The sequence below is a fragment of the Notechis scutatus genome, chromosome 2 (genome assembly GCF_049901735.1).
Source record: "Notechis scutatus isolate UNSWTSFEM ecotype Mainland chromosome 2, rNotScu1.2, whole genome shotgun sequence".
Taxonomy (NCBI): domain Eukaryota; kingdom Metazoa; phylum Chordata; class Lepidosauria; order Squamata; family Elapidae; genus Notechis; species Notechis scutatus.
In genome coordinates this window covers 128,929,687-128,955,222 of record NC_142010.1, presented here as the reverse complement: position 1 = coordinate 128,955,222, position 25,536 = coordinate 128,929,687, and the positions used below count along the sequence as shown (strand labels likewise).

The following is a 25,536-nucleotide window of genomic DNA, read 5'->3' as shown; positions in this document are numbered from 1 at the left end:
TTTGAAGGCATGCTGTACTTGAATGTCTTAAAAATAAAGTACCACGAGGAAGGCACACTCACATCAGCACTGCTGTTGTACATGAACACCTCACATTTTGACTTCACTGACACAGAGGTCGCCTATTCACAATCTCCCCAGTTAGATCTGTGTTAGATTTCTATTTGAGTTATAGCAATTCTAAACTTGCATCTCACTTGTAAACTATTTTGCAAATCTTTAGCAAATCCACATCATTTTCTTCATACCGTCTTTTCTGTGTGATTTTCCTTTCGGGAGGAAGGCTATATTACAAATGGCTACCCTGTCTTTTTGGATTGCCTTTGTCCTAGTTGCCACAACATGTCAAATGCCAAAAATATTACTGCATATAATCCATCACAAGAAAGGCTCTTCTGTTGCTTGAGAAATAAAACCACTTCTCTGCAAGCTTTGCACAGCTATATAAATCCTGGTGGAGAACCGGCTCTCTCATGCTGAACCTATGCTAATGTGGAAATGAATTCCCTTTGGCGTCTTATGTTTATGTATCTTTTATGAGGCATCTTGCCCAGACTAGGGAATATTATTTATGCACTTCTTTCCAATGCCAGGCAAAAAGCGTGATGACATGTAAGTTCAGGGTTTGCTTTGCATTACAAATTCTGTGTAGCACTGCACTCTCTTTAATTCTTATAAGCTCCAGCAAGCCTCCGTGGATGAGTTCTTGGCCTGCTTAGCTTAATTCTGGGATAAGAATGAATTGAAGCATTGAGCTGCCTCTTAAGTGCACAGGAGCCTCTGACATTTGCTTCCCTCATCAAGATTTGTTTAGAAACCATGGTGGGTGAAGTGATAGGTGTCAGCCAGTCAGAATTTCAACTTCTCTTTTCAGTGTTATTCTTAATGCTGACATGGGATCCAACTGGTTCTGGATGAGGTCCTTTACTCAGAAGTGGTTATCTGTTTAAATTTGTGGTTAGTTATTTAGGAGTCTTGATTCTATCCATCAATTGTTGACAATAAATTTTAGCACTCCATCTTTTGGCAACATTGTAATTTGTCATCCTGTTCGTTGCTATCAAAATAAAACAAAAATCATTCCAGTATTTGGTCTGGTATAAAACAGTTCGTCTTCACTTTCTATCATTAGAGTGGTATAATTTGCATATCTGAGGTTGTTGATATTTCTCCTGGCGATCTTAATTCCAACTTGTGATTCATCTAGCCCTGCCTTTCTCATGATGTGCTCTGCATATAAGTTAAATAGGCAGGGCGACAGGATACAGCCTTGCCGGACTCTTTTCCCAATTTTGAACTGATCAGTGGTTCTGTGTCCAGTTCTCACTGTTGCTTCTTGACCCGCATATAGGTTTCTCAAGAGACAAATAAGATGGTCTGGTACTCCCATCTCTTGAAGAACTTGCCACAATTTGTTGTGATCCACACAATCAAAGGCTTTAGCATAGTCCTATGATGGCTAACCTTTTTGTCATTGCATGCCAAGTGTGTGCAATGCACCCATAATGCAATGCACCCATAATGCAAGGCACGCACGACCTCACCTGTGCTCCCCCACCCCCCTGCGCATGCACACATGACCCCCCTGTGTTCCCTCGCTCCCCCACACATGCACGTGCAACTACCCCATGCTCCCCCGTGCGATGGGTCGGACACGACTTCACAACTAACAACAACAACAACAAGCCATTGTTTTATACCCATTTAAAAACTACCCGGGACCTTCATTTCTGAAGGTGAAGAGAGGCAGTCCTACAGTTTTCCAATCCCTTCTCAGCCTTTCGTAGCACTTCTTTTTTTGCAAATATCAAAAAGTGCTATGTAAAGGCTACAAGGCAACACCTACTGGTATTGTACTTGTAAAAGCCGAAAAGGAAGTGCCAGCTTCTGAAGAAGTGCTAGAAAACACTCAGAGGTGGCTGCAAGGATATAGCAGAAGTGTTTAAAATAACCTTACTGAAACTTGCTCACTTTTTCTTGGGCCAAAAGTAAAACAGACTTAACCTAAATAGTAAATAGATCAAGCAGATTGAGAGCTATGCTACCCAACTGCATACGGTGTGTGCTCTCAGCTTTGTGAGGGAATCCAGACAAGAAGCACACCCAGGAATATTAGCTTGAACTTTATTGTAAGGTTACATTCAAGTCTGAAAGTCAATTTCTCCCCTTTCTGCAACCCAGGAAATGACAGCAGGTCATTTCTGAAACATTTGCCACAACTTCATTCCTTTTATAGGCTGACTTGCTGCTTATTGAATTGTTGCCCTAGCTGTGGCTCTGTCTTATTCCCACATACCATTATACATGCATCTCATAAAAAGCCAAGCAGACCTCCTTCCCTGTACTATATTGAGCTCCAACCTCTATTTTGGACTTTTAAGACTTTAAGCTGGGTTTACACAAAATGGGTTTGGGTAAGTTGTAGTTCAATGTGTACAGCAAACCTAGAAAGATGGTTAAGGTACTTCCATGTAGTGGTGTTTCGACTCCTGAATCTTTCAGTAACCAGCTGGAGGCCAAGACTCAGTCACCTTCACATCTGTAGATCTTGAAATGTGGTGATCACTACTATGAACCAATCAGTGCTCTTCACCCAACTATCCAATTAGAGTGTTCCCCTCCCCTCATTTAATTTGGTCAGTCTCTACTCAAATACTGGCAGGTTTTGGACAACAAGTACAGGTAATCCTCAACTTACAACTGTTCATTTAGTGACCGTTCAAAGCTACTGTGGCACTGAACGGCACTGAATTATGACCGTTTTTCACAGTTGTGACCTTTGTAGCATCCCTGTGATCAGGTGATCAAAATTCAGATCCATCTGTCTGTCTCTTCTTCCCCTTGCCATGCAGAAAGGAAATACCATAAATAACAAGTGCTTGGTTCTTTACACTCTTTCACCCCCACCAATAGAATAGCTCTGAGCAGTTACAATAGACTTACAACATTTGTTTATGACTGAAGCTACAAAGGCTTTGGTAAGTCACTAAAAAAAAGGACTTACAACCAGTCTTTACACTTACAACCATTGCAGTGTAGAAGCTTAGCACCCACCCATCTCCTAGAAGAATGAAATATTTTGAGAAATGTTAAAAAGGCAGAATATTATACTTCTCTGGATGAGAAATGGAGAAACGTGCTCTTGGAAAGCAGCCCCCACCTTCCTTAATAACTCTCAGCAGATGTCAGCATTCAAGAGGTAAAAAGATAGCTAGCTCTATTCATAAACAATTACCCTCACCAAAGAGCCAACAAAGGTAGGATTAGCCCGCAGCCACAATAGGAATTGTCCAATACCCCTTCATTGCATCACACACACACACCCCCAGCCAAACCTCAACCAAACTTAGCTCAGACAAAGTCCTAGGATTTGCCAGTAGAATACATGTTCTTGTACAGGAATAGGAAGCTCAAGTGCAAAGCCCAAGAGATACCCCCCACTCTTAACTCCATTTGGTCAGCTTCCCAGGACCTCAAACCCATGTGGCTCTGCTTCATCATTAAACCATCTTTCCAGTCAGCCTCCGTGTTTCCAGTGTTTTTCTCCCAGCTTGGAACTGAATCAGATGGATATTTCTTCCAACAGCAGTCTCCTCTTGGCCATGCTGTCAAAATGCAGGTGCTTGGCAAGTGGCTTGTATTGGGAAGTCCCTCAAAAAAGGGGAGAACTGAAACAGCATAGTGCTCTTCAGGGCTTGATTGTGTCAAAAAAGAAAAGAGAAATAAACAGAAACCTTGTGAAATTTACTTCCACTCCTTTCTAGCATGTACTAGGAAAAGATTGTATGAATCTGCAAACAGAAGAGCTTTGATAAATCCTGATTGCATTTCAAAATCAAAGTAAAAGGGCCGTGTGTATTTGGTCATGAGCAAAATAAAAATCTAAGTCAAGGGTCAAACTTGGCAAGTTTCAACTTGGACTTCCAGAATTCCTGAGCTAACATCACGGGAGGAGGAATTCTGGAAGTTGAAGTCCACAAGTCTTAAAGCTGTCAAGTATGAAGACCCCTGATCTAAGTGGTTGCTGTGAGAGGGATCTTAAAAGTATCATCGAGCCACCCTTCCACTTTAAAGACCTCTGAACAGAATGCGATATTATCTGAAACTCAGTAGCCAAGAGGTGAGGTAAGGCAGGATACCTTCTTGATTAGAAAACAGATAGCTTACAAGCTCTGAAGAGCTTCATCACTGAAAATGGAAAGAGCTTATTGTGCGGATTTGGCTAAACAGAGCTGAGCCAGAAATAGATAAGTTAGACATAGATATAAGGTTAGAAGGAATGGTTGGTTTGGGGAAGATTTGTGCCAGTCCCTGTTTTGATACAAGGAAAGATGAATGCAGTTTCTGGCTCTATGGCTTCAAAACTTTATATAGCATTATACATTTTTACAACTGACTAAAAGCAGTTAATTTATGTTTTACACTTTCTCTTACCCTGGGCCCTTTAGATCAGGGGTCCCTAACACGCCGGTTCATGGACCGGTACCGGGCCGCAGAACAAGCCTTACCGGGCGCTGGTTGCTGCCGCCATCTTTTTGCAAAAAGCAATTTTTCGTCAAAAGATGAGCGGCGCCAGCGCAGAGCTTTTCGGGTAGAAAGCCATTTCTACCGAAAAAGCTCACCGCAAGGCTAGGCGCCACTCATTTTGACGAAAATCACTTCCGTGACGCCACCGGAAGTGATTTTTCGCCAAAAAAGATGGCGGCGCTTTCAGCTGACGCCGAACCGGGCCAAGGCCGAAAAGGTTGGGGATCCCTGCTTAGATGACAACTGGCACAGGCTGCCTTGGAAACAGATGAGCCAGGGCCGGGAAAACCACAGCACGCAGCCCTTGGCAAGTGACTGTGTGAAAAAAATCCTTTAAAAACATTCCGATGGTGGTGCTCGCATAAAAATAATATTTCTTTGCTTTCCGTTCTTTCTGCTTGCTTGGAGTTGAACTTAGGCCAAAGAATTGGAAACAGCCCTTTGAATCTTGCCAGCACTCCCCACAAATGTCGCCATTCCATTATTTCTGCTTTTTGCAAATTCTGTACAGCAGAAGCTTGTAAACACACAGTGGGTAAGAGGTTATATGCTTGTTGTGAGCTGGCATTATTATATCAACATTTGTCAAGAACTAGAGTTTGCAAGTGCTGTCACAGGACTGAATAGTTTTTGAACGAATAAGATTATTGACTGTATTTATATAGTATAGCTGTATGAAGACCATGACTAACTGTGAGTGGAGGCAGCAAGAAGGGGCAGGTACAGTTTCCAATGGAAGCTCTGGCCAAATCTCCCATGGTTTAATTGTGACGTTGACTGAATAGTCACCTAAACCTATTCAATTTTGTGCTAATAAATGGCCTGTTCGAATGCTGCATTTTCCTATTAACATACAGGAGTGCAGAACACAACCAGGTATCAGTTATCTTTTTTTATAAAAAGCGTTTGTATACTGTATTTTATTATTTTCATGCATTGTATATGCAGAAACACACATCTGTCTGTCTATCTATCTGGTAATATGCATCAGCAGTACAGGTAGTATGTCAACTTGTGAAGCTTTCCAGACCTGCTGCCGAGTTGCCATAAGCAGGGGGATGGGAAATCGTGCCTCCAGCTACACCAAGGAATTCACACCTCAGCCAAAACAAAACATCCTAGCCAGCTGAAGTCAAGGCCATCTCCACGGAGACCCGCAACAGCCAGAGGGGGTGACTTCTACTACCCGCTGTTTCGTTGGGGAATGTGACTGGTGACACACCTTGGGGGGAGGGGGCAACAGGGTCAGAGACAAGACGCGAACTGGGTGAAGTCAGAGCTGGTTTCACTTAGGTCGTGTTGACATGGCGCTCCTAATAAACAGTTGGATTTTTTTTTTAAAAAAAATGGCTTGTGGCTCCTGACTTTATTAGGGCATTGGTCGGAACCCTGACATAGTCCTTGACTAAGAACTAATCGCTTTGCAACCATTTGAAGTTATGACACACTTCCCTGGGGTACTTACGAACTGGATTCAAAGTTCCAATGGTCTCTCTGCAAATTGCTCTGCAAAAATGAGAAAAGGACAATGGAAGCAAGTGTGTGTGTGTGTGTGTGTGTGTGTGAGAGAGAGAGAGAGAGAGAGAGAGAGAGAGAGAGAGAGACCTTTAAGCAAACCTACAGGCCTGGAGATGTTAGGGTTTTTTAAGACATCTGGTCATGTGGGGGCTTTTAGACTGGACTTCTCCAGGAAACCTTAAAACACTTGAAGATCTTTAGATCTGGGCAAGGCATATGTTTGTAAGGCAGTAGATACATCGGGACATTTGAGAGCATGTGCTGGGGGGGAATTCCCCATTCACAAAACAGCTGCCAGGAAGGTCTATTTCATCACCATGCACCAACGCAGCAGAAGACAAAAAAGCCAGGTTGCTCCTGATCAACAACCTAGGATACTCTGGCTGCTTATTGCCCCAGTTCCCCCCCCCTTTTTTTAAAATTGGATAAACACATGGATGAGTTGACCCATCCACTCACCATTTTACATGTTTAAAAATACCGACGTGACTCAGTGTTTTGTTTTGTTTTTAATATAGAAAAAGCAATCCTGCAGGCCAACCTTTGGCTTTCCTGCATATTAGCTTCCCTTTTAATTTGGACTAACTAAAAGCATCTTTTAAAACAGAGAGGATAATGCTTCTGGAAGGTTCCCCAAGGAGGATACCATTGGACATTACTGTTCCCATGTTCCCCATCCTAGTGGTAGAAATCCTATTAGGGTTGCTTAAATCTTACGGAGTGTGCGAATTGTTAGAGACAAAGTGAAGGATCAACATTATTAGCAATACTTTTAGAAGAAAAGGGGATAATTGGACTGCAGTGACCTTATGATTATTTTGCTTTCTAGTGGCTTTATAACTAGCCTAAACTAAGATATCTTCTTGTTCCTTAATGAGGGAAGAGAATTGCAATTAATTCTGAGTTGATGCTAGTCCCCAGCTAGATTAAGACCCATTTTTTAGTGATGTATCTCCCTGAGTAGCTGTGTATTCTTCTGTTACAGGAAACTCAGTAAAACCATATATAAATCAAAGATAAAAATTTTTCATGGCTCTAGAAGCAAAGAATGATTTATTGGGACTATGGAAATGAGACAGCTTAGCTTTGAGAAGAAAAGATTGAAAGTCTGAGATGCTTTCTCAAATTACATTTCAGTTCCAACTCAGGTTTCTTTTATCCGCCTATATTATAACCTGCCTTGTTGCCTCTCTTTTTCCTGTTCCCCGAGCCTATTCCTTCTGCCCCTTAAAGATACAAATCTAATATATCAATAAATGAATTCACCATGCTGCTTGTTTGAGCCTTCAAGCCAGCTGCCACAGTTCCCTGATTCGCATCCTTTTCTTGGAATAAGGGAAGTTAACCTGCCTTTGCTCTTCAGGCAGAACCATTTTGTGCCTTGTAATTATCCCTATCAAGCCTAATGGCGCTCACAGCCTGCTTCCTTTCTGAGGTTTTGTGATGATGTTAAGAAAGGGGAGAAAAGACCAAGGCTCTTGAAAGGTTAAACCACTTCTTCTGGTACTAATAGGAGGGCTGCTTCTTTAATAATAACCCTTTTCAGCACGCAGGCCTGTCATCCAGTTATGGCGAGAGTTCCAATTTCTAAATAAGAATCTGCTAAGGAACCATTTTATTATATTTATGCTGGGCTTCTGAATGGTTGTCACAAACTAATAGAACTGCTTGCAGCAAGCAATTAGTTGGCATTAGTTGAAAGAAATTGACTTACTTATTTGCAGCAATTTATACCACTTTCTACCCAAAGTAATTTCTCTGCTCGCTGGATTTTAATCTAAAACGCATAACAAAGAAGGAAAAGTGGATGAGGAAGAAAGAGGATGTATAAGACTGTTGATCTTTAAGATGACATGATTTGATAAACTCCAAATCTCCTACCCACCCGTCATCTAAAAAAAATCCAAAAGAATATAATAAGTACACAATAAATAATATACAAGTAGCGCTTGCAGAGAGGAACATAAGGGAAAGTCCTAGCTAGGCGTAGAGTTGAAAGTCTGGTACCAAAGAAGAGATTATCACCACTTGCCTTGGTCTCTATGGGAACAAGCCCCCCCCCCCATCCATTGAGGATGCTGCAGCCCATACTGGAAAAGCGGGGAAGGGAATATGATGTAATCTATGCAGAAGAAAGAAAGAGAACATGGCAATTTACAGCAAGGTGGATGGTCTCAATTACAGGAGCAATGGGTGCACTGTTGAAAGACTAGTCATTGTGGAGAAAATCCATGTGGTCACTAAGAGTTGACACCAGTTTGATGGCATATAATTTACACACACAGAGAGAGAGAAACACACACACACACACACACACACACACACACAAAGAAAGGGGTGACTTAACCTTCCTTGAACCAAGAGTGAAATAATCCTGCCATATCACGAGGAGGAAGGGTGGAGGAAGGGTGAATGATGGCCTCCTCTTGATTTGATCCCCTGGAGTTGGTGAAGGGGGAAGCATTACAAGCATTATCTTCAGTTAGACCTGTTCCAGAAAGAATTTCTCTTTTTTTAAAAGGAAGATGGTTAAATCAAAGAGCCAGTGGAAGAGAAAGGATGATTTTCTTAGGTGAGGGCATAACTGGAGCATGTTCTACTTTAACTCCACCTTAGAAGACAACAATAGCTGATTTAATTCTTACCTTGCTGAATGTATTTTCAAAATACATTTACAGCATTCCATGTATTGGGCATATGAAAATAGACACTCTTTAAGTCTTCCTTATGTCCAATTCTGCATATGGGATGCACAATGGTTGTTATATTTTAGCACATATTGAATTCTTTGGTCTATTGCTAATTCCTAATATTTTATTTTTAGGCAGTAAATTGTTGTTTGACTGTTTGGCTTCATACAAGGCAGTCAACCACAATGTAACTGTTTTCTTCCTGATAGGATTGTGAATCCAACCATTGTATACCACAAACCATGGTTTATTATTCATGCATTGTGTGAGCATGGCTGTTCTGAGTTATTCAACAACTTACATTTAAGACAAATCATCACTTAAAGTACTGTTTGAACTCAAACGTTATCACCAGTGGACTCAAACCTGCCACATGCCAGTTTGCATTATGGTCATAGCCTATTGCAAACTTGTATGTCAAACAAAAGAATCTCAAGACATGTCAAAGGAGATGCAACTTTTGAATTTTGGGCTTTTTAGAGTCAAGATATCAGAGGCACAAACTCAAAATATTTCACTTCAAAAAGGCAATCTCATCTATTACCTCTCACCTTCTCATGATACTTTTATTTTTAGCCCAACTATTTTCCAACACCTTGTATCTTTCAAACGTATGCATTCTCTGTTAAATACAAAATGTCAGAGATCTGCAGTTTCTCTTATAAATGATGCAAGAGTTGTTCAAACAACCATCTAGGGGAAAGCTTTATGTATTTGATTTTATGTCACAGGAAATTCCAGCTAACATACACACACATCCAACATGTGAGAATTTCCTTTAGCGATATTAATGGAATTGCCAATTATATAGTTGTGCCTTTTAGCTGCAATATTTGGCTGATTCTCTCTGGCGCACTAAAAGATTAGTCCTCGTGCAAAAGCAGTGTGATTTATAGACAAAATGTGGGACAGGCCATATAAATCCAAGGAAAGAGAAGAAGAGATCAACAGCAGTGGTCTATCATATTCTGTCTACCCATATATGGGTTGGAGGTCACAGACTGTGCTAAACCATAATACTGTATTTTAGTTTAATGTATTTTATGTAGCTTCCCCTTGTGGTTTATCAACCAAGACATTCTGCATAGCACATTGTGCAATTCCAATAATTTGTGGCTTATTCAACAAATCATGTTTAAACAAGCTTAGCATTATATGTGAATCCAAACACTGAAACGATCTGAAAAAGACTGGAAGTGAGGTTTTGGCTACTCAGCTTCATTTTGCCTATTCTGGTTGACAGTACACCTTACAGTAGAGTGTGCAGAGAGGGAGGACAAACATGTTTTTTAGCTATGCAAATAATTCTCAACTTACAATCATTCACTTAGTGACTGTTTGAAGTTACAATGGCACTGAAAAAAGTGACTTATGACCGCTTTTCACACACATGACTGTTGCAGCATTCTTGTGGTCACATGATCAAAATTGGGACACTCGACAACTGTATTTATAATGGTTGCAGTGTCCTGGGGTTACGTGATCATCTTTTGTGACCTTCTGACAAGCAAACTCAACAGGGAAGCCAGATTCACTTAACAATCTTGTTAATAACTGAACAACTGTACTGATTCACTTGACAACTGGTGCAAGAATGGTTGTAAAATGATGTAAAATTCACCTAACAATTGTCTTCCTTAGCAACTGAAATGTTGGGCTCCGTTGTCATATGTCGAGGAATCCAGCTACCTGTACCTGGATTCCAGTTTTATTGACTAATTGCCATCTTGCTTGATGTTAGATCATAGCTACAATGAGAATTGTAGGCCGTCTAGAGTCAAGCGGCTAAGATGGGCAGCTACAGAAATTGAATGAATGAAAGACAGACAGAAAGACAGAAAAGAAAGAGAGAGGGAGAGGGAGGGCGGGAGAGAGATAGAAGGGATATGTAAGGCTAGAATAAAAGCTACTTTTGATAATTTAATTCAATATTAAGTTAAATTAGTTCACTATTATGATTACTAATCATGCATTTTTATTTTTCCCCCATTGGTCACATTTAAAATTACAATTAAATGAGAATTCCTGGAGGGCATGAAGACCTCAACTCTGGTTTGGATGAGGTGTTCATGAACACCTAAATCCTTAGGTTGTGTACCAAAACAGCCTCAGGTAGAAATTTGGCCTGATGTTGCAAATGTGAATACCTCTTTGCACATGATGTGAAGCCTTTTAACTGAAGGTACTAGTGAAAGGAAAGGAGTTTTTGTAAGCAAAGTATAATGTCTATTCCTCAACTCTGATCCATAATTGGTTGTCCCCAGATTGGAAAATCTTTGAGCTGGTCAATATATGCCAAGGACCTGTTCTTCCTCTTCGAATCACAAGCTTGAGTAGGCAAGCAGGTTATCTGTATTTATTTTAAAATATAGTATAGCATTCCAGTGTGTTAAAGTAGATTATGTCTTTGGGAATAGAAGAGTTTCCATGTCATGAATCCCGATTATTCAGGTGACAAGCTGCTAACCTTTTAGTCTCCCATAAATAATTCTGGTAGCCCTGATAGTGTTTGGTCTTTCCTCAAAGTCTGATTAATTGTTCCTAACATGCTCCACCAAGCAGTAAGAAGAAATACTGGCCATTTCTTTCTAAAGTTGAGACAAACTGATGCAGCAAAGCCTTAGATCAAGAGTTATCTGCTTTAAGTTCCAGAATAACTTGTCCAGCAGTCTTGTTCTGAGCTGCATCCTCATATCCAGGTGGAGGAGGGAGATGAAAACATTTTTTAAAAAACAAACAAACACAATGCATACAAATGAGAGTAAGTTAGTGTAAACCTTGTAGAGTCAACTTGGTCTCAGGGTGAGCATATCATCTGTGCTGGTACCTTGTTTCGGTAAAACCGGGTTCCATGTTATATTGATAATCTTAAATGCCAAGTGTCTGAATGGACCAAGACTGGGTCCGTGACCAATTAGCTCTGCTACTGGTTTGGCACTTCTGCTTCCCAATCTCCACTATGGCAGGGCAAAAGGGCAATTGCAGATAATGCCATGGGAGCAGTCATTTGCCTTTTATCTCTCGACTGGAGATGAAAAAGGAGGAAAAGCAACCTTAGAAAATATCTTGCTAACTTTTCATCCTATATAAACAGAATGGGGAACTGGTAGACCCCCAGATGTGATTACTCTCAACAATCCTTATGATTGGCCATGCTGATGGGTACTTCTGGGAATTTTAAATTGGCAACCTCTAGAGAATTACATGTGCCAACTCCCTGCAAGAGAGTGGACCAATTATAATTCTTGGAGACCCAAAATGGCGCCAGCTATTTACAAACAGAATTACCAGCAAGCTTGGGAGAACTCAAAGGCTTGAAGAGATCCCAGCAACTTGAAAAGAGACATCTCTAAGGAGGGGAGAAGAAAGTAAATGGAAAAGTAGTTCATGGAGGCTGAGCATGCTCAGTCAACATGAAATATTAGATGAGGGTGGGGGGAGATTAAGAGGGGAATGCAAGAAAATATTTTGAGAAAGAGTTTGTCTAGTTAGGTAGAAACTTGGAATGCCTAGTCACGGGTTCTCTTGGTTCCATCAAATAATTAGAAACAAGGTCCACTTGTTCCTCTTTGAAATATGGTTCTCAGTCCCTCTTTGTAATCCTCAATTGCAACTCTTCAGCAGAGGAAGGAGGAAGAATGTAAAGTAGTAGAAACCAGGACTGGAAAGAAGTCTTTTTGTGACATGGCCAATATGGGCCCTATGAACAAGTCTTCAGGCAAGAGAATGAGCAGTCAGGAAGGATAGGGAGAGAGAAGATCTGATGGCCTGACAGCAGGATAGGAGAAGTAAATGGGTAGCCTAAGTGCCAGGTTCTGATCTGAAGCCTTTGCTTGCAGATGTGAAAGTTCCAAGGCAGCAGAACAGAAATTAACCACACCATTTCCCTCCTTCAAACATGAGTTGTTCTTTGTTCTTGTTGGAAACTGTCTGTCCCAATTTTGTCCCAACAGTGTTCTTAACCTGAAATTGACTCCTGGACCACTATGGAAGTGGTCATTGCCTTCTTTCAGGATGTTTCTTTGACTTCCCTGTTTAGTCTATGATCCTGGGATTTTTTGATGGTTTACTTAACCAAGTATAACCACCGGGCCTGGGCCTGCCTAGCCTTTTCAGATTAGCCTAGCTAGCCCTAGGTCATTTTAGTAGAGAGCAAAAGAGAAATCAAAGCATCCTGTTGTGGATAATGGCAACGGTCTTCAGGTCCTTAAGTCACAGGTGCTAACATTTTCCCTTAAGTTAAATTTATAAGCAAATAAAACAGATGAGATAATTGTGTTGGCATTTGCTAATGTATTTCTAGGTGGGGGATGGTTTTTTTTTTAAAAAATTTTTTTTATATATCTTGTCTCTCCTCCCCAGAATATATCACTTTTTCCCCTTTTACAATTCTTTTGGTTCTCATAAATGAAGCCATAAATCATAATCTTCAACATACTGTAATTCTTGAAAACACAAAACATGCTAAAGGCAGATTAATCACATTTGGATACAATGCAACATATAAAGGCAGTCATTATATTTTCTCTCTCTCTTTCTCTCTGTATGTGTGTTTGTGTTTGTGTTTGTGTAAAACAGTTTTTTTGTTATCCTTTAACAGAACTGCATATCATAAGGTTTACCACTGTATTTGTCACAGTCAGTTCCCTGGGTGTTTTTGAGAGGAATTCTAGGTGGAACAGAAGGTAATTCTTCAAATAGAATGAAATGGGTTGAAATGTCAGAGAGAGGAAAAGTTATGTGTATCTGCTGAGCAGGACTGCAGTTTACAGGCAGCAAACGTAGGTGGTGGTATTTCTAATAGAATGCCTTTCTTAAGCAAGCACCACTATTTGAAAATGACAGCTGTCCATGGTGCTGAACAACTGGCTTGTTTTCCACTCCTTGTCTTGAAGTTGCACCTTGAGTTAGATATCATTGGACTCTGACATGCTTGTGATTACTTACCAAAATTATTTTTTTAAGAAAATAATTATTTTTTTCCATGTGAATAAATAAGCTTGGTTCACACACCTTAGTACATTTAGGTTAGAGTTTTGCCAGATATAATACAAATATAACTATGAAAGGATTCCTATGAAGGAACTTCATGATGATAATATTGAGGTTTCAGGAATGAGAATGAGTATCCATCAGACAATCCTGCTCAATGATTTGTCTTTGATCATAATTTGAATTATTGATGATGTTTTAATTGATCTAAGTGATTTGTATCTAGGTTATGTAAAAGGCATCCTTCTTGTGCATCAACTTCTCCCTTGCCTTGCATCTGGAGAAGAAGCCCTACTTAGGCTCTTGAATTGGAACTTCAGTAATTGCATGTAGATTTTCTTATGTTGTCTTTAGCTAGCTTCTTCTGCTATTTATTCTGCTACCACAATCCTGTCACTGTGAGCTTGGTTATATATAGCTATCTGAAACAAAACACCTGCAATTTACTTGATTTATTTATAGTATTTCTATCTGCCATCTTCATGCAGATTCCTGGCAACTCTACACTGATAGGCTGGAGATTAGAACTCCAAATTTCAGGGAGTGCCATGTCTGAATTTCTTCTCTGGCAGGTTAAAGACTTTTTCCACAATTCTAACTGATTTTTGAAAGCTCAGCAGCTAAACATTTTCATCTGACCATGTAGATTCTTCCTATGTTTGTTATTTTACACTCGAGCTTTATGATGATGGTGTGATTTTTGTATTAGTGGGCAAACCCTCCAGAATGATACATCAGCATGAGAATAGTATCTTAGAGAGAAAAAATTGGAGATGGTACTCAGTATTCTTCTTTTTAATGGTCAGCCACCAGAAGAAATGTATTGACCAGAATCAGGCTCTTGATATAACATGTAAAAGGGGAAAACATTCAGTACTGGTTGTCTACTTCAGTGCTCACTGCAAATGCAAGAAACAGGTCTCAATAGACCTATATCAGTAGCATATTACCAGTAGCATAAAACCAGGAGGGTCTGATGGCATCCTTTTACATTAAAAGGCATTAGCTTTTGTGAGATATTTTAAAATATTGTGAGATATTTAAAAATTTATAGCATTTTAATTTGATTTTTAAATCACATTTATTACTCTGAAAATGTGCTAATAGACCAGATGCAGGCAGTCCTTCACTTACAAAAGTGCCTTTAGTGACTGTTTGAATTTATAGTGGCACTGAAAAAAGTGACCTATAGCTGTTTTTCACATTTATAACCGTTGCAATGTCCCCATGGCCATGTGATCAAAGTTCAGACACTTGGCAATTGTCTCATGTTTATGATGGTTGCAGTGTCCCGGGGTCATGTGATCCGTTCTGTGACCTTCTCACAAGCAAAATCAGTGGGGAAACCAGATTTGGTTAACAACCATGTTACTAACTTAACACCTGCAGTGATTCATTTAACAACTGTAGCAAGAAAGATTGTAAAAGGTGGCAAAAATCACTTAACAAATGTCTCACTTAGCAAGTGAAATTTGTGGCTCAATTGTGGCCGTATGTCGAAAACTACTTATATTTGGCTATGATAAAGTAACATGGCTCTTTTCCTTCAATGTTTAAGTAGCATATCATTCTTTTCACATGTTCAAAAGACCTGATCATGGCTACTGGGAATCTGGCAGCAAATACATTTATCAACATTAATCATCATCATCATCATTATCATCATTTCCAAAATGGTGTTTTTTTTAAAAAAAAAATGGTCATAAAATAAATTTGAACATTATTGTTTAGAAAGATGGAGTAGAGGCAGATAAAGTTGATTTGTGCATTACTTTCCTCCTCCTAATTTAAATTTCTTACTTGAGAGAGAAAAGAAAGCCCTGTATTTCCCACCTGTCATTCTAGGAGAAAAGATGTGGCCCATGCTTTTAACATATTTCATTTTTTTTCCCCAAAGGTGGAAAAATTTGCCAAATACTTGGATCCAAATGATCTGGGCAAGATCAGCTTCAAAGATTTCTGTCATGGAGTATTTGCCATCAAAGGTAAACATTGTTTTTACAATTATTCTTTGAAATGTTACTATTTATCAAGAATTGTGGTAGTATTGAACATGAGAGTCACAAAAAGAATTACATTAAGAAAATTTGAAAAATGACACTCCACAACACCGTCCTTTCAGCAGTTCCATAAAGTTGCACTCTTCAGGTGACCCTGAGGGCACGGATAAACCTCCAGGTGGCCTCGATAACTCTCAGAAGGAGTGCTAAGGAATACAAATCCTTCCATTCTTCAACATTCAATCAGAACTGAAGAAGCTTCTTGGATGAGGAGCAAAACGCCTTCAAGGAAAAAACAAAAAAGTCCAGTTGCCTCTTGAAAGGGCATCTTTGGGACAACCATGACCTGCGTGACTGAGAATCTCCATAGACATGAAACTCAAGCATGGTTTCTCCCACTGGGAAAACACATCTAGTTGTGCTATTATTGTTATCAGATTAAGGAAAGGAATGCTAAGGTTCTTCAGTTAAAGGTTAAGATATAAGCTGACTATCCCGTTGTTCTTCAATTCCTTCTTCATGCTTACTTCCTACCTATCTTTTGGAGATCAAGCTGGTGTAGATGGGTGAGTCTCCCTTCGTACTATCCTTAAATCAATCCTGTCATGTAAGATGGTCTGCAAAAAAAAACCTGATCCAGTAAATTCCTTGATCCAAAGCAGGGCTATCAAACTCCTGGCCTGTGGCCAGATGCGTCACATGCTGGCTACGCCCATGCCCTGTTTAGTGAAGGGGGAAAAAGTCCCAATACGTCACAGGGTGCTGCCGTGATGACAAGAGTTTGACACCCCTGGTCCAGAGGGAACCTGAATCTCTACTTGTTGCCCAAGAATCCTTTTTTTTTTGGGGGTTTTGGGGGGGGGTGGGGGGGTGGGGGTTTTTTTTGTGTGGGGGGGGGGTTTTTTGGTTGTTGGGTTTTTTGGATTGGGGGTTTGGAAAGTTTTTTTAAAAAGGTCCTTTTTGATTCTACTACACTGACTTATTGTAATTCAATTATTACTGGAGATCAACCCCCTGCTGTCTGCATGAGGCCAAAATGATCTGTTAGAGCTTGCACAGCACTTCTTTAGCTTCAGAAATAAATCTGTGTTACACCCCCTTTGTCCTGAACCTAGGGAAGAATCTTTTCTCATCCCTGCAAAGTGATTTGGCATTTTAGTGTACACAATCAGTGAAGCCTGAAAGTCAACATCCAGGGTTCAGAGCAAAACTTGGCACCATTACTCACAACTCTTGTTCTAAATGTTTTTGTTGTTATTTGTTTGCCTTGTTTTATTTTGCTGGGGACAGAAAAATAAAGCACAAGGGACAGGAAACTGCCGCATGTGTACTCTTCAGTACTTTTGTACGGGAACTAGGACAAAAATTCGCTGCATCTGATGAATAAAGCTGATTTCTAAAAAAAAGATGCATATGCTGAGAGATGAAAAATAAACGAAAACTGAGGTAAAAAAAAAATTTTTTGTGGGCATGGAATCAAACGTACATCAATATTGTATGTACATCTGATATAATATTTGATGCTGAAGGCCTCAAAGGAGAGTTGGAGGGAAAATAATTAAGCCTACAACTTCATTATTCTAAGAGTCATCATTTTTTGTTTTGTACATGAAGTTTTGTACATTGTACCATAATTATTTTCCCTCTGTTTTATGCAGCTCTCATATCCTCTTTCCTGGCACTTGGTTTCCACTAATTTACAAGTGGTCCTTGACTCACAATCACAACTGGACCCAGAATTTCAGTAGCTAAAGGATGCAGTCATTTAGCGAGTTATTACTTGATCTGAGTCTATGACCATTTTCCCATGGTCCTTAAGTGAATCGCATGGTTGTTAAGTGAATCACAGGGTCATTAAGTGAAGCTGGCTTCCTCAATTGATTTTGCTTGTCAGAAGGCAGTTGAGAAGATCGCAAATGTGATCCTGGGATGGAAAGATACTTTCAACCATCGTAAAAGTGAGCTGGTTGCCAAGCACCTGAGTTGCGATTATATGACCATAAGGGGGTAGTGTGATCATTGTGATAATTGTTACTTTGAGAATGGGTTCTAAGTCCCTTTTTCTGAGGCTCTTGTACTTTTGAACCATCATGAAATGTTCAGTTGTAAGTCAAGGATCACCAGTAGTTGGGATTTGAATTTTCTAATTTCTTCGTCAGTGTTCATTTTTTCTTAAAACCCAGAGTTGACACAACCAGATAATTGTCTGTCTCCTGCTCAGAATCTTTTAACAGTTGTGTATGTTCCACTGATTGTCCCAGTACTTCATCATAAACAATCAGAGTGCTCCTGTTTTATATATATATTTGAAATAAACCAACCTATTTCTGAGTTTATACTCAACAGCTTCTGAGCACAATCTGATTGATTCTTGGGCCTCAAAATGGCTGAGTCTCCTCTTCTGTACGTGTATAGCTTGTTCCCACCAATTCATTCATTCGTGTCAGTTAACTTTCCACCCCCACCCCCAGATTGCATTTGTTCAGTATGTTGCACATTTTTTCTCCAAACTCATCCTTGATTTTTCCATTATCACTCTTTAATGGGCCATAACAGGCAACTAGGGGGCCATGATGGCTCAGCAGTTGAAGACGCTGAACTAGTTAGCTGGGTTTGAGACCCAAGCACCATATGATGGGAGGAGTTCCCATTACTTGCCCCAGTTCCTGCCCACCTAACAGTTTGAAAGCATGCAAATGTGAGTAGATAAATAGGTACCACTTTGGTGGGAAGGTAACAGCATTCTGTGTGCCTTTGGTGTATAGCCATGCTTGTGCATAGTCATAACCACAGAAAATGTCTTTGGACAACGTTGGCTCTCTCAGCTAAGAAATGGAAATGAGCACTGTTCCACAGAGTTGGATGCCACTGGATAGGGGAAACCTTTACCTTATCTTTACCTAACAGGCAACTAGTGCCAACCTATGAATTTTGACTTTTATGCACACTCACAAGAATGTATACCAATTGATATTTCATTTGTATAAATTTTTGCTGTTTTATTCGTACCTCAACCTACTTCTTCACTTCTGCAAAGGTATTCATCAACTCCATAAATTCAGACTATCTTCGTTCAAATTATATGCTTGCCTTTCCCAAATATACAATATATTTATTTTCCTTTTTCCCCTTATAATTAATTAGTTCATGTCTAAACCACTTTATTTTCATGTCTAAACCACAGTTAATGTCTAAACCACCAAAGGAAAGACTAGATAAGGTAACCAGTCTTTATGGTACCCAAACTACATGCCACAATCCCTGATAAGGAGTCAGGTTTGCTCATTTTGTCTAGGATGCAGCAACCATAGCCAGCTTACTTTTGAGGGAGATAGACAGTTAAAAATATGAAATGTAAATAATAAGTAAATAAATAAATATATAATCCAAGGATGCTTATATTATCTATTCTATGGCTCTGCAATCTAGCAATAAAATTCAAGCCAAGGCACTGTGACATGTACCTACCACCAATAAAGAGATAATGCAGTCTCTTACCATATTCTGTCTCAGATTATGCTAAAGAATTTGCCAAACTAGTAACCCTTGATCTCCCAATTTCACCCTTACCCTGCCTTTAGGTTTCTTAGACAAAGTAAGGTATAAAACAAAACACATTCTCCCTCTAGTGGCCAAGTTTATCCTCTCTCCTCCTATGAAGGGAAAGAGCAGTTAGGATTTTTAACATGATAAATTTGCATCATTTGCTGACTGGGCAATGTAGTTTGCAAACATTAGCTTCCCTTTCTTTTGAAACTCCCTCCCTATCATCTGAGGCTTAGAAAGCCAAATGAATGAATATTCATTCCCCACAGCTTCTGATTCTTCCATCGGAAAAAAATAAGTATTTTAGTATAAGTGAAATTCTTTCTTTCCTGCGACTGCATAGTCACATATTCTAAGAACCATTTCCATATTATAGAGAAGCAAGTCCAGGTGTGCAGTCAGGTGTGAACCTGGGAGGACGTTGCAGCCAATCCTGCCTCTCTAGCAGTATACTTATGTGGCAAACTTAGTTACCTCTCCTGTTATGTTTTATCTATATGTAATCATGTATTAACTGCTAATCATCTTGTGACAAGTATTCGAGAACTATTTCATTTATGCTCCACCCTTCCCTTGAAGAAGTTGGCACATGTGCCTTTCCTCAATGAAACCTATTAGACATATATGCAATAATAGAAATTCAAAAGTGACTTGACTTAGTGTAATGGTGACTTAAAATCTTTCTCTCATGGAATGATAGCGATCGATCTTTTCATTTCTTTGATAAAGAGCCAGTTCAAAGAGTGACAAGTGTGGCAAATTTCTTCAATACAGATTTTAAATCCAGTAAATCATAGACTTAGATTCTTCTAAAACATTTCCCAAAACTGCAGGTTGATTTGATGATTTAATAAAATGCAAATTGAGAAATCAATAGATGTTTTAATTGAATACATGGCCCTTCAGCAGTTTTCAACAATCCAGATCCTTGTCCCAAAGATGCTTTTTCAAGAAGCAACTGGGCTTTCTGGATGGATCCATTCCCCACAGTGCTGAAGATTATCATGTAATCTACAACTCTTATACTGCAAAAACATATGGACTACACAACTCGATCAGGGCAAAGCAACAGACGCAATCTACATAGACTTCTGTAAAGCCTTTGACTCAGTGGTACACGACAAACTACTCCTAAAACTAAAATCTTACGGTATCTCTGGACACCTACATAACTGGATAGAAGCATTCCTGTCAAACAGATAACAAATGGCCAAAATTATATATATATATATATATATATATATACACACACTGTGTTTCTCATATAATAAGGCCGGGTCTTATTTTTTTTTGAGCCCCGAAAAAATGACTAGGCCGTCTTTTTGGGGGTGACTTAATTCCCCCCCTTGCATCTTCGGGTGGGCGAGCAGTGATGGCTTGGATGTTGACCTCGGCGTTGGCGGGGCACTTCATATTGGGATCAACGCAGGCAGCACCATATCTGGGTGTGCAACAAAAGTACTTCCTAACGGCAAGCCCCCCCACCATTCCCCCCCATTTCGCATGTTTTAATATAGGCCTTAATTTGGGGGGAGGGGCTTAATTTCATTTCATGCCTATAAAACATGCTGGGACTTCCTATTGGGGGAGGCCATATTGTTGGAGAAACAATGTATATATATATGTGGATCTTTCGTTATTCGGGTTTTCTCCCGCGTAAAATTGGAAGTATCTAGGCAACGTTTCGATGAAGTCTTATTCATCATCTTCAGGCTCATTCATCATCTTCGTGGTCGTGCCACATCTTCATGGTGGGCGTCAGTTCGCTTCATGTATGGGTCGGAGGGGTTTGAAGCGGGTAGTGATGCAGCTGCAGTATGGCTTCTGGTCCGTGGTTGTGTCTCATCTTCTGTGTGGGTGTGAGTCTGCTTTCTACGTGGAAGTGTGGTGGTAGCATCTTGTGTGGCCCTTGTGCGTGCGGGTCTGGTGTCATTCTTCATGTTAGGTATTCGTTTGTTCATGAGGGCGGGTTTCCAAATGGCTGGTAGGCGGGAGGTATCATCTCGTTTATTCATGCTGTGTGGGCATTTTTCTATCTCTATGGTTTCTCTGATTATTCTGTTGTTGAAGTGTTTGGTTTTGGCGATAGTTCTGGTATTTTTAAAGTCAATCTCATGTCCTGTGAAGCGAACTGATGCGAACTGACATGAAGCGAACTGACGCCCACCATGAAGATGTGGCACAACCACGAACGTGAAGCCAAACAGCAGGATCACAGCTCACCAGCTCAAATCCCCCAGCAACTAAGACTAACCTGAGCACAACCAAACCCCCACCTGAACAGAACACACCCCCAGCCAATCAGAACACAGCCAAACCCCCAACCAATGAGAACACACCCCCACCCAATCAGAACACAGCCAAGCCCCCACCCAATCAAGTCACACCCCCACTAGCAGTTAAAAGGAAGAAGCAGCTGCAAGCTCACATTACTCTGAGAAGCACAAAGCCGAAGACAGAAGCCTGAAGATGATGAATGAGACTTCATCGAAACGTCGCCTAGATACTTCCAATTTTACACGGGAGAAAACCCGAATAACCAAAGATCCACATACAAATACCCGCGAAAACCTCAGAAAACAAATTATATGTATGTATGTATGTATACGTATACGTATACGTATACGTATATGTATATGTATATATATATATATGTGTGTGTGTGTGTGTGTGTGTGTGTATGTATGGTATTCAGCTTTGTTCGGGTATTTTCCCACGTCATTGTAGTTGTGCTTTTAAAGTTGTAGCAACGTCTCATCTGCCATCATCAGGCTTCTGTATTGTGTTCGTCTGTGAAGCCTGATGATAGCAGATGAGATTCTGCTGAAACATTGCTACAACTTTAAAAGCACAACTATAAGGATGTGGGAAAATACCCGAACAAAGCTGAATACCATACACACACACACACACACACACACACACATACACACTTATTTATTGGATTTTTATCCTTCCTTAGTTTATAGGTAATTCAGGGTAGCAAAAGTACACCATACTCCTTCCTCCTCCCATTGTCCCCAAAACAACAACCCTTGTGAGGTGGCTTTGGTTGAGAGAGAGATTGCCCAAAGTCACCCAGCCTGTTTTCATGCCTAAAGTGGAACTAGAATTCACCACCTCCAGATTTCTAGACCAGCACCTTGACCAAACTGGCTCTACAGGCAAAGTACTATGTTGGGTGGGGATCATGGGCATTGATTTCAACCTATCTAGAGGGAGTCAAGCTGGAGAAAACTCATGAAGGAGAAACAAATGTTCAGATACAAATCACTCATTTTTCTTCCCTGGAACGGGATAGATGGAAATTAAACCATCATATAAGACTTTGGACAATTGAATTGCTTTATTATGGCCGCATGGTTCCTTTAATATCTTATGCAAAGAAGAGTTTGACTGATGGCTGGGATTATTCTAGCAATGATGAATGATAGCAATGGACGCACTCCATTTATTCTGTTTACACATGTTATTAGATGCTTGTTGGGTTTTTTTTCTCCTTTTTCTGATAACTCACATTAATAAATGTGCTTCCTTCCCTCCCCCAATTCTCCCTTGCAGTGAGCGTGGCAGCTTATACTGAGCTCATTTATGCTTTAACGACTCTCCTGAGATACAGTGGCAGGAGACAGCTGTGTGACTAATGAGCTTTTGTTTTTAACATCTAAAGAGTATAAACAGAAAAATAAATTACCTCCTGCCACAGAAGCACGGGAAATCTACTGTAGAGAAGGGAGGGGGGGAAGAGTGAGGAGAACCATCATTCAATTTGTAATGATAATTTCCATGCAACCCAAAGAGCTCATGTGTGTAGAACTAATTTAATACTCACCGGATTATACACATGGAGACTTTTCCCTAATGCAACATTTCCGATATTTTACCCAGTTCACAGTTCATCAAGCTTTGAATGTCAAAGCTAGCATTTATTGTGATACAAACAAGGATCGGCAACGTGTTTTCCCATCGGGGTCCACGTGATGTTGCTTTAATCTCATTCTTAGCCTATGAGTAAGATAGACATAAGTCATCCTTCTCTGTACGAGTGTTTAAGTAATTTTCCCTCCTTTACTGCATCCAGTGGCAGTCCCAAGGTATATAAAACCAGCTAAATTTGGCCATCCTTTGCATCAGAGGTGAAGTTAGTGGCAGCACGGAATATGGCTTCCAAAGCTCAGAATTACTGATTGGAATGGAGGTTTGCTGGAACGCTGACATTTAGGTGACCAGAGGCAAATGGGATTGATGTAATGCTTATTGGCTGTTTCAGTGTCATGTGACTACACTCACTTCCTCCAGTCAGTCTTGTTTACTGTATTTCTCCTGATATATATGAATACAATGTGTGTAAACTGCAAAAGAAATTACTTATAAAGGCTTGAAATGGCATAATAGCAGAATATTGGGACCTCTGTCCCTTCATTCCCAATACAGGTAGTCATCGACTTAAGACTGCCATTCAGCCCAAAAGTTCTATTGCTAACAACAGAAAACAGAAAAAACAAAAACTTTTCTTAAGTGACTTTTGCTCCATTTTACGGCCTTCCTTGCCACATTTGTTAAGTGAATCGCTGCAGTTGTAAAATTAGTAACACGGTTGTTAAGTGAATCTGGATTCCCCACTGACTTCGCTTGTCAGAGGGGCACAAAAGTGGATCACATGGCCCTGGGACCCTGCAACCGACATAAATATGAGTCAGTTGCCAAGCGTCTGAATTTTGATCACGTGACCTTAGAGATGCCACAATGGTCGTAAGTGTGAAAAATGGTCATAAATAACTTTTTTCATGGCAATTGTAATTTTGAATGGTCACTAGACAAATTGTGGTAAGTTGAGGACTACATGTACTTTCCAGATAGAACATGGAGAAATATAGACATTGGCATGTGTTACTTGTTACCCAGATAAAGAGCAATAGAAATAGCATTTAGACGTGTATATACCGCTTCACAATGCTTTACAGCCCTCTCTAAGCAAAGTAGAGAATCAGCATATTGCCCCCAACAATATCAGTCCTTATTTTACTGACATCGGAAGGATGAAAGGCTGAGTCAACCTTGAGCCAGTTAGGATCGAACTCTTGGCAGTGGGCAGAGTCAGCCTGCAATACTTCTAACCACTGCGCCACAACGGAATGGTGTTGCAGTACAAATTAAAGAATGGAAAGAAATGGCACTAATTTATGGCAGTTGAACAGGTAGGGCTAGGCTACAATGAAATCTCAAGAGAACAAGGGGCTCCTTTAAAATGGCGTTGGCAGTCTAGTGAACATGCCCATGTGCTCTCTGGAGAACCATTTATGTTCTGAAACTGAACAGCTGCCCATTGCTATTTCGAGGACATCCAATTCAATATAGTTGTTAAGGCACCAGGCCAGAAACCATGAGATCGTGAGTTCAAGTCCCACCTTAGGCATGAAAGCCAGCTGGGTGATCTTGGGCCAGTCACTCTCTCTCCACCCAACCCACTTTACAGGGTTGTTGTTGGGAATAAAGGAGGAGGAAGGGATGTTAGGTATGTTCACTGCCTTGAGTTACTTATAAAATAATAAAGCTGGGATAAAAATCTAATCAATCAATCAATCAATCACTGCTCCAGAGTTATTGTTTCGTAAAAACTCGGGTTTATTAAAATCTTTTAATCTGTTTCATTTCTAGTGGGGTTTGCTGTAAGTCCCCCTACACTGCCATTCTTTTTCTTCTTTCTGTAGGGAGAAATAGTCAGGGTTCATTTTTCCTGACATCTCTATTCTGATTTTTTTTTAAAAAAAGTTGTTACCTATTTTGCAAGCGGCAATAACAGGACAATAAATTTATAAACAAATATATGTGCTGCTGCTTAGGGGGAGAAATAGACTGAAAAACATTGCAATATAAAAGCAGTTTTATTCCTGCACCTTCTCCATTTTATCAGTTCTCCTGGAGAAAGAATTTCACATTTTACACAACAGGAATGTTACCCACTGCTTTTAATGTAACCTGCCCTTTTTATGCCCTTTCTTCTGCTCAGTGTGAAAACATAATTATTTTTCTTTCTGAGGGACCAGGGAATTAAGCAACTATATTTAACTTGAAACTGAGACATAGCCATTGGGTTTTCTTTTTTTTTAAAAAAGAGAGCAAAGGCTGAATTTATTTGTAAAATGCTTTTTCTCAGGGAAACTAAGAAATAGCCAAAAGAGGTAGGCACTCCATAGAGGCAGCAGTGCTTCGCTTCAAGTTACTGTTGGGTATTTTTTAATGAATAAAAAAAAGTGAGACCT

The 25,536-nt window shown here is 40.0% G+C and overlaps 1 protein-coding gene across 1 annotated transcript in view; it reads left to right on the top strand.

The window, feature by feature from the left end:
- The window catches only part of RAB11FIP4 (RAB11 family interacting protein 4), a 194,344-nt gene that overhangs the window by 39,250 nt on the left and 129,558 nt on the right, over positions 1 to 25,536 (top strand). The window contains exon 2 of the mRNA XM_026680774.2: positions 15,625 to 15,712. Coding sequence (XP_026536559.2) covers positions 15,625 to 15,712 — 88 coding nt within the window. The remainder of the gene's footprint in view (positions 1 to 15,624; positions 15,713 to 25,536) is intronic.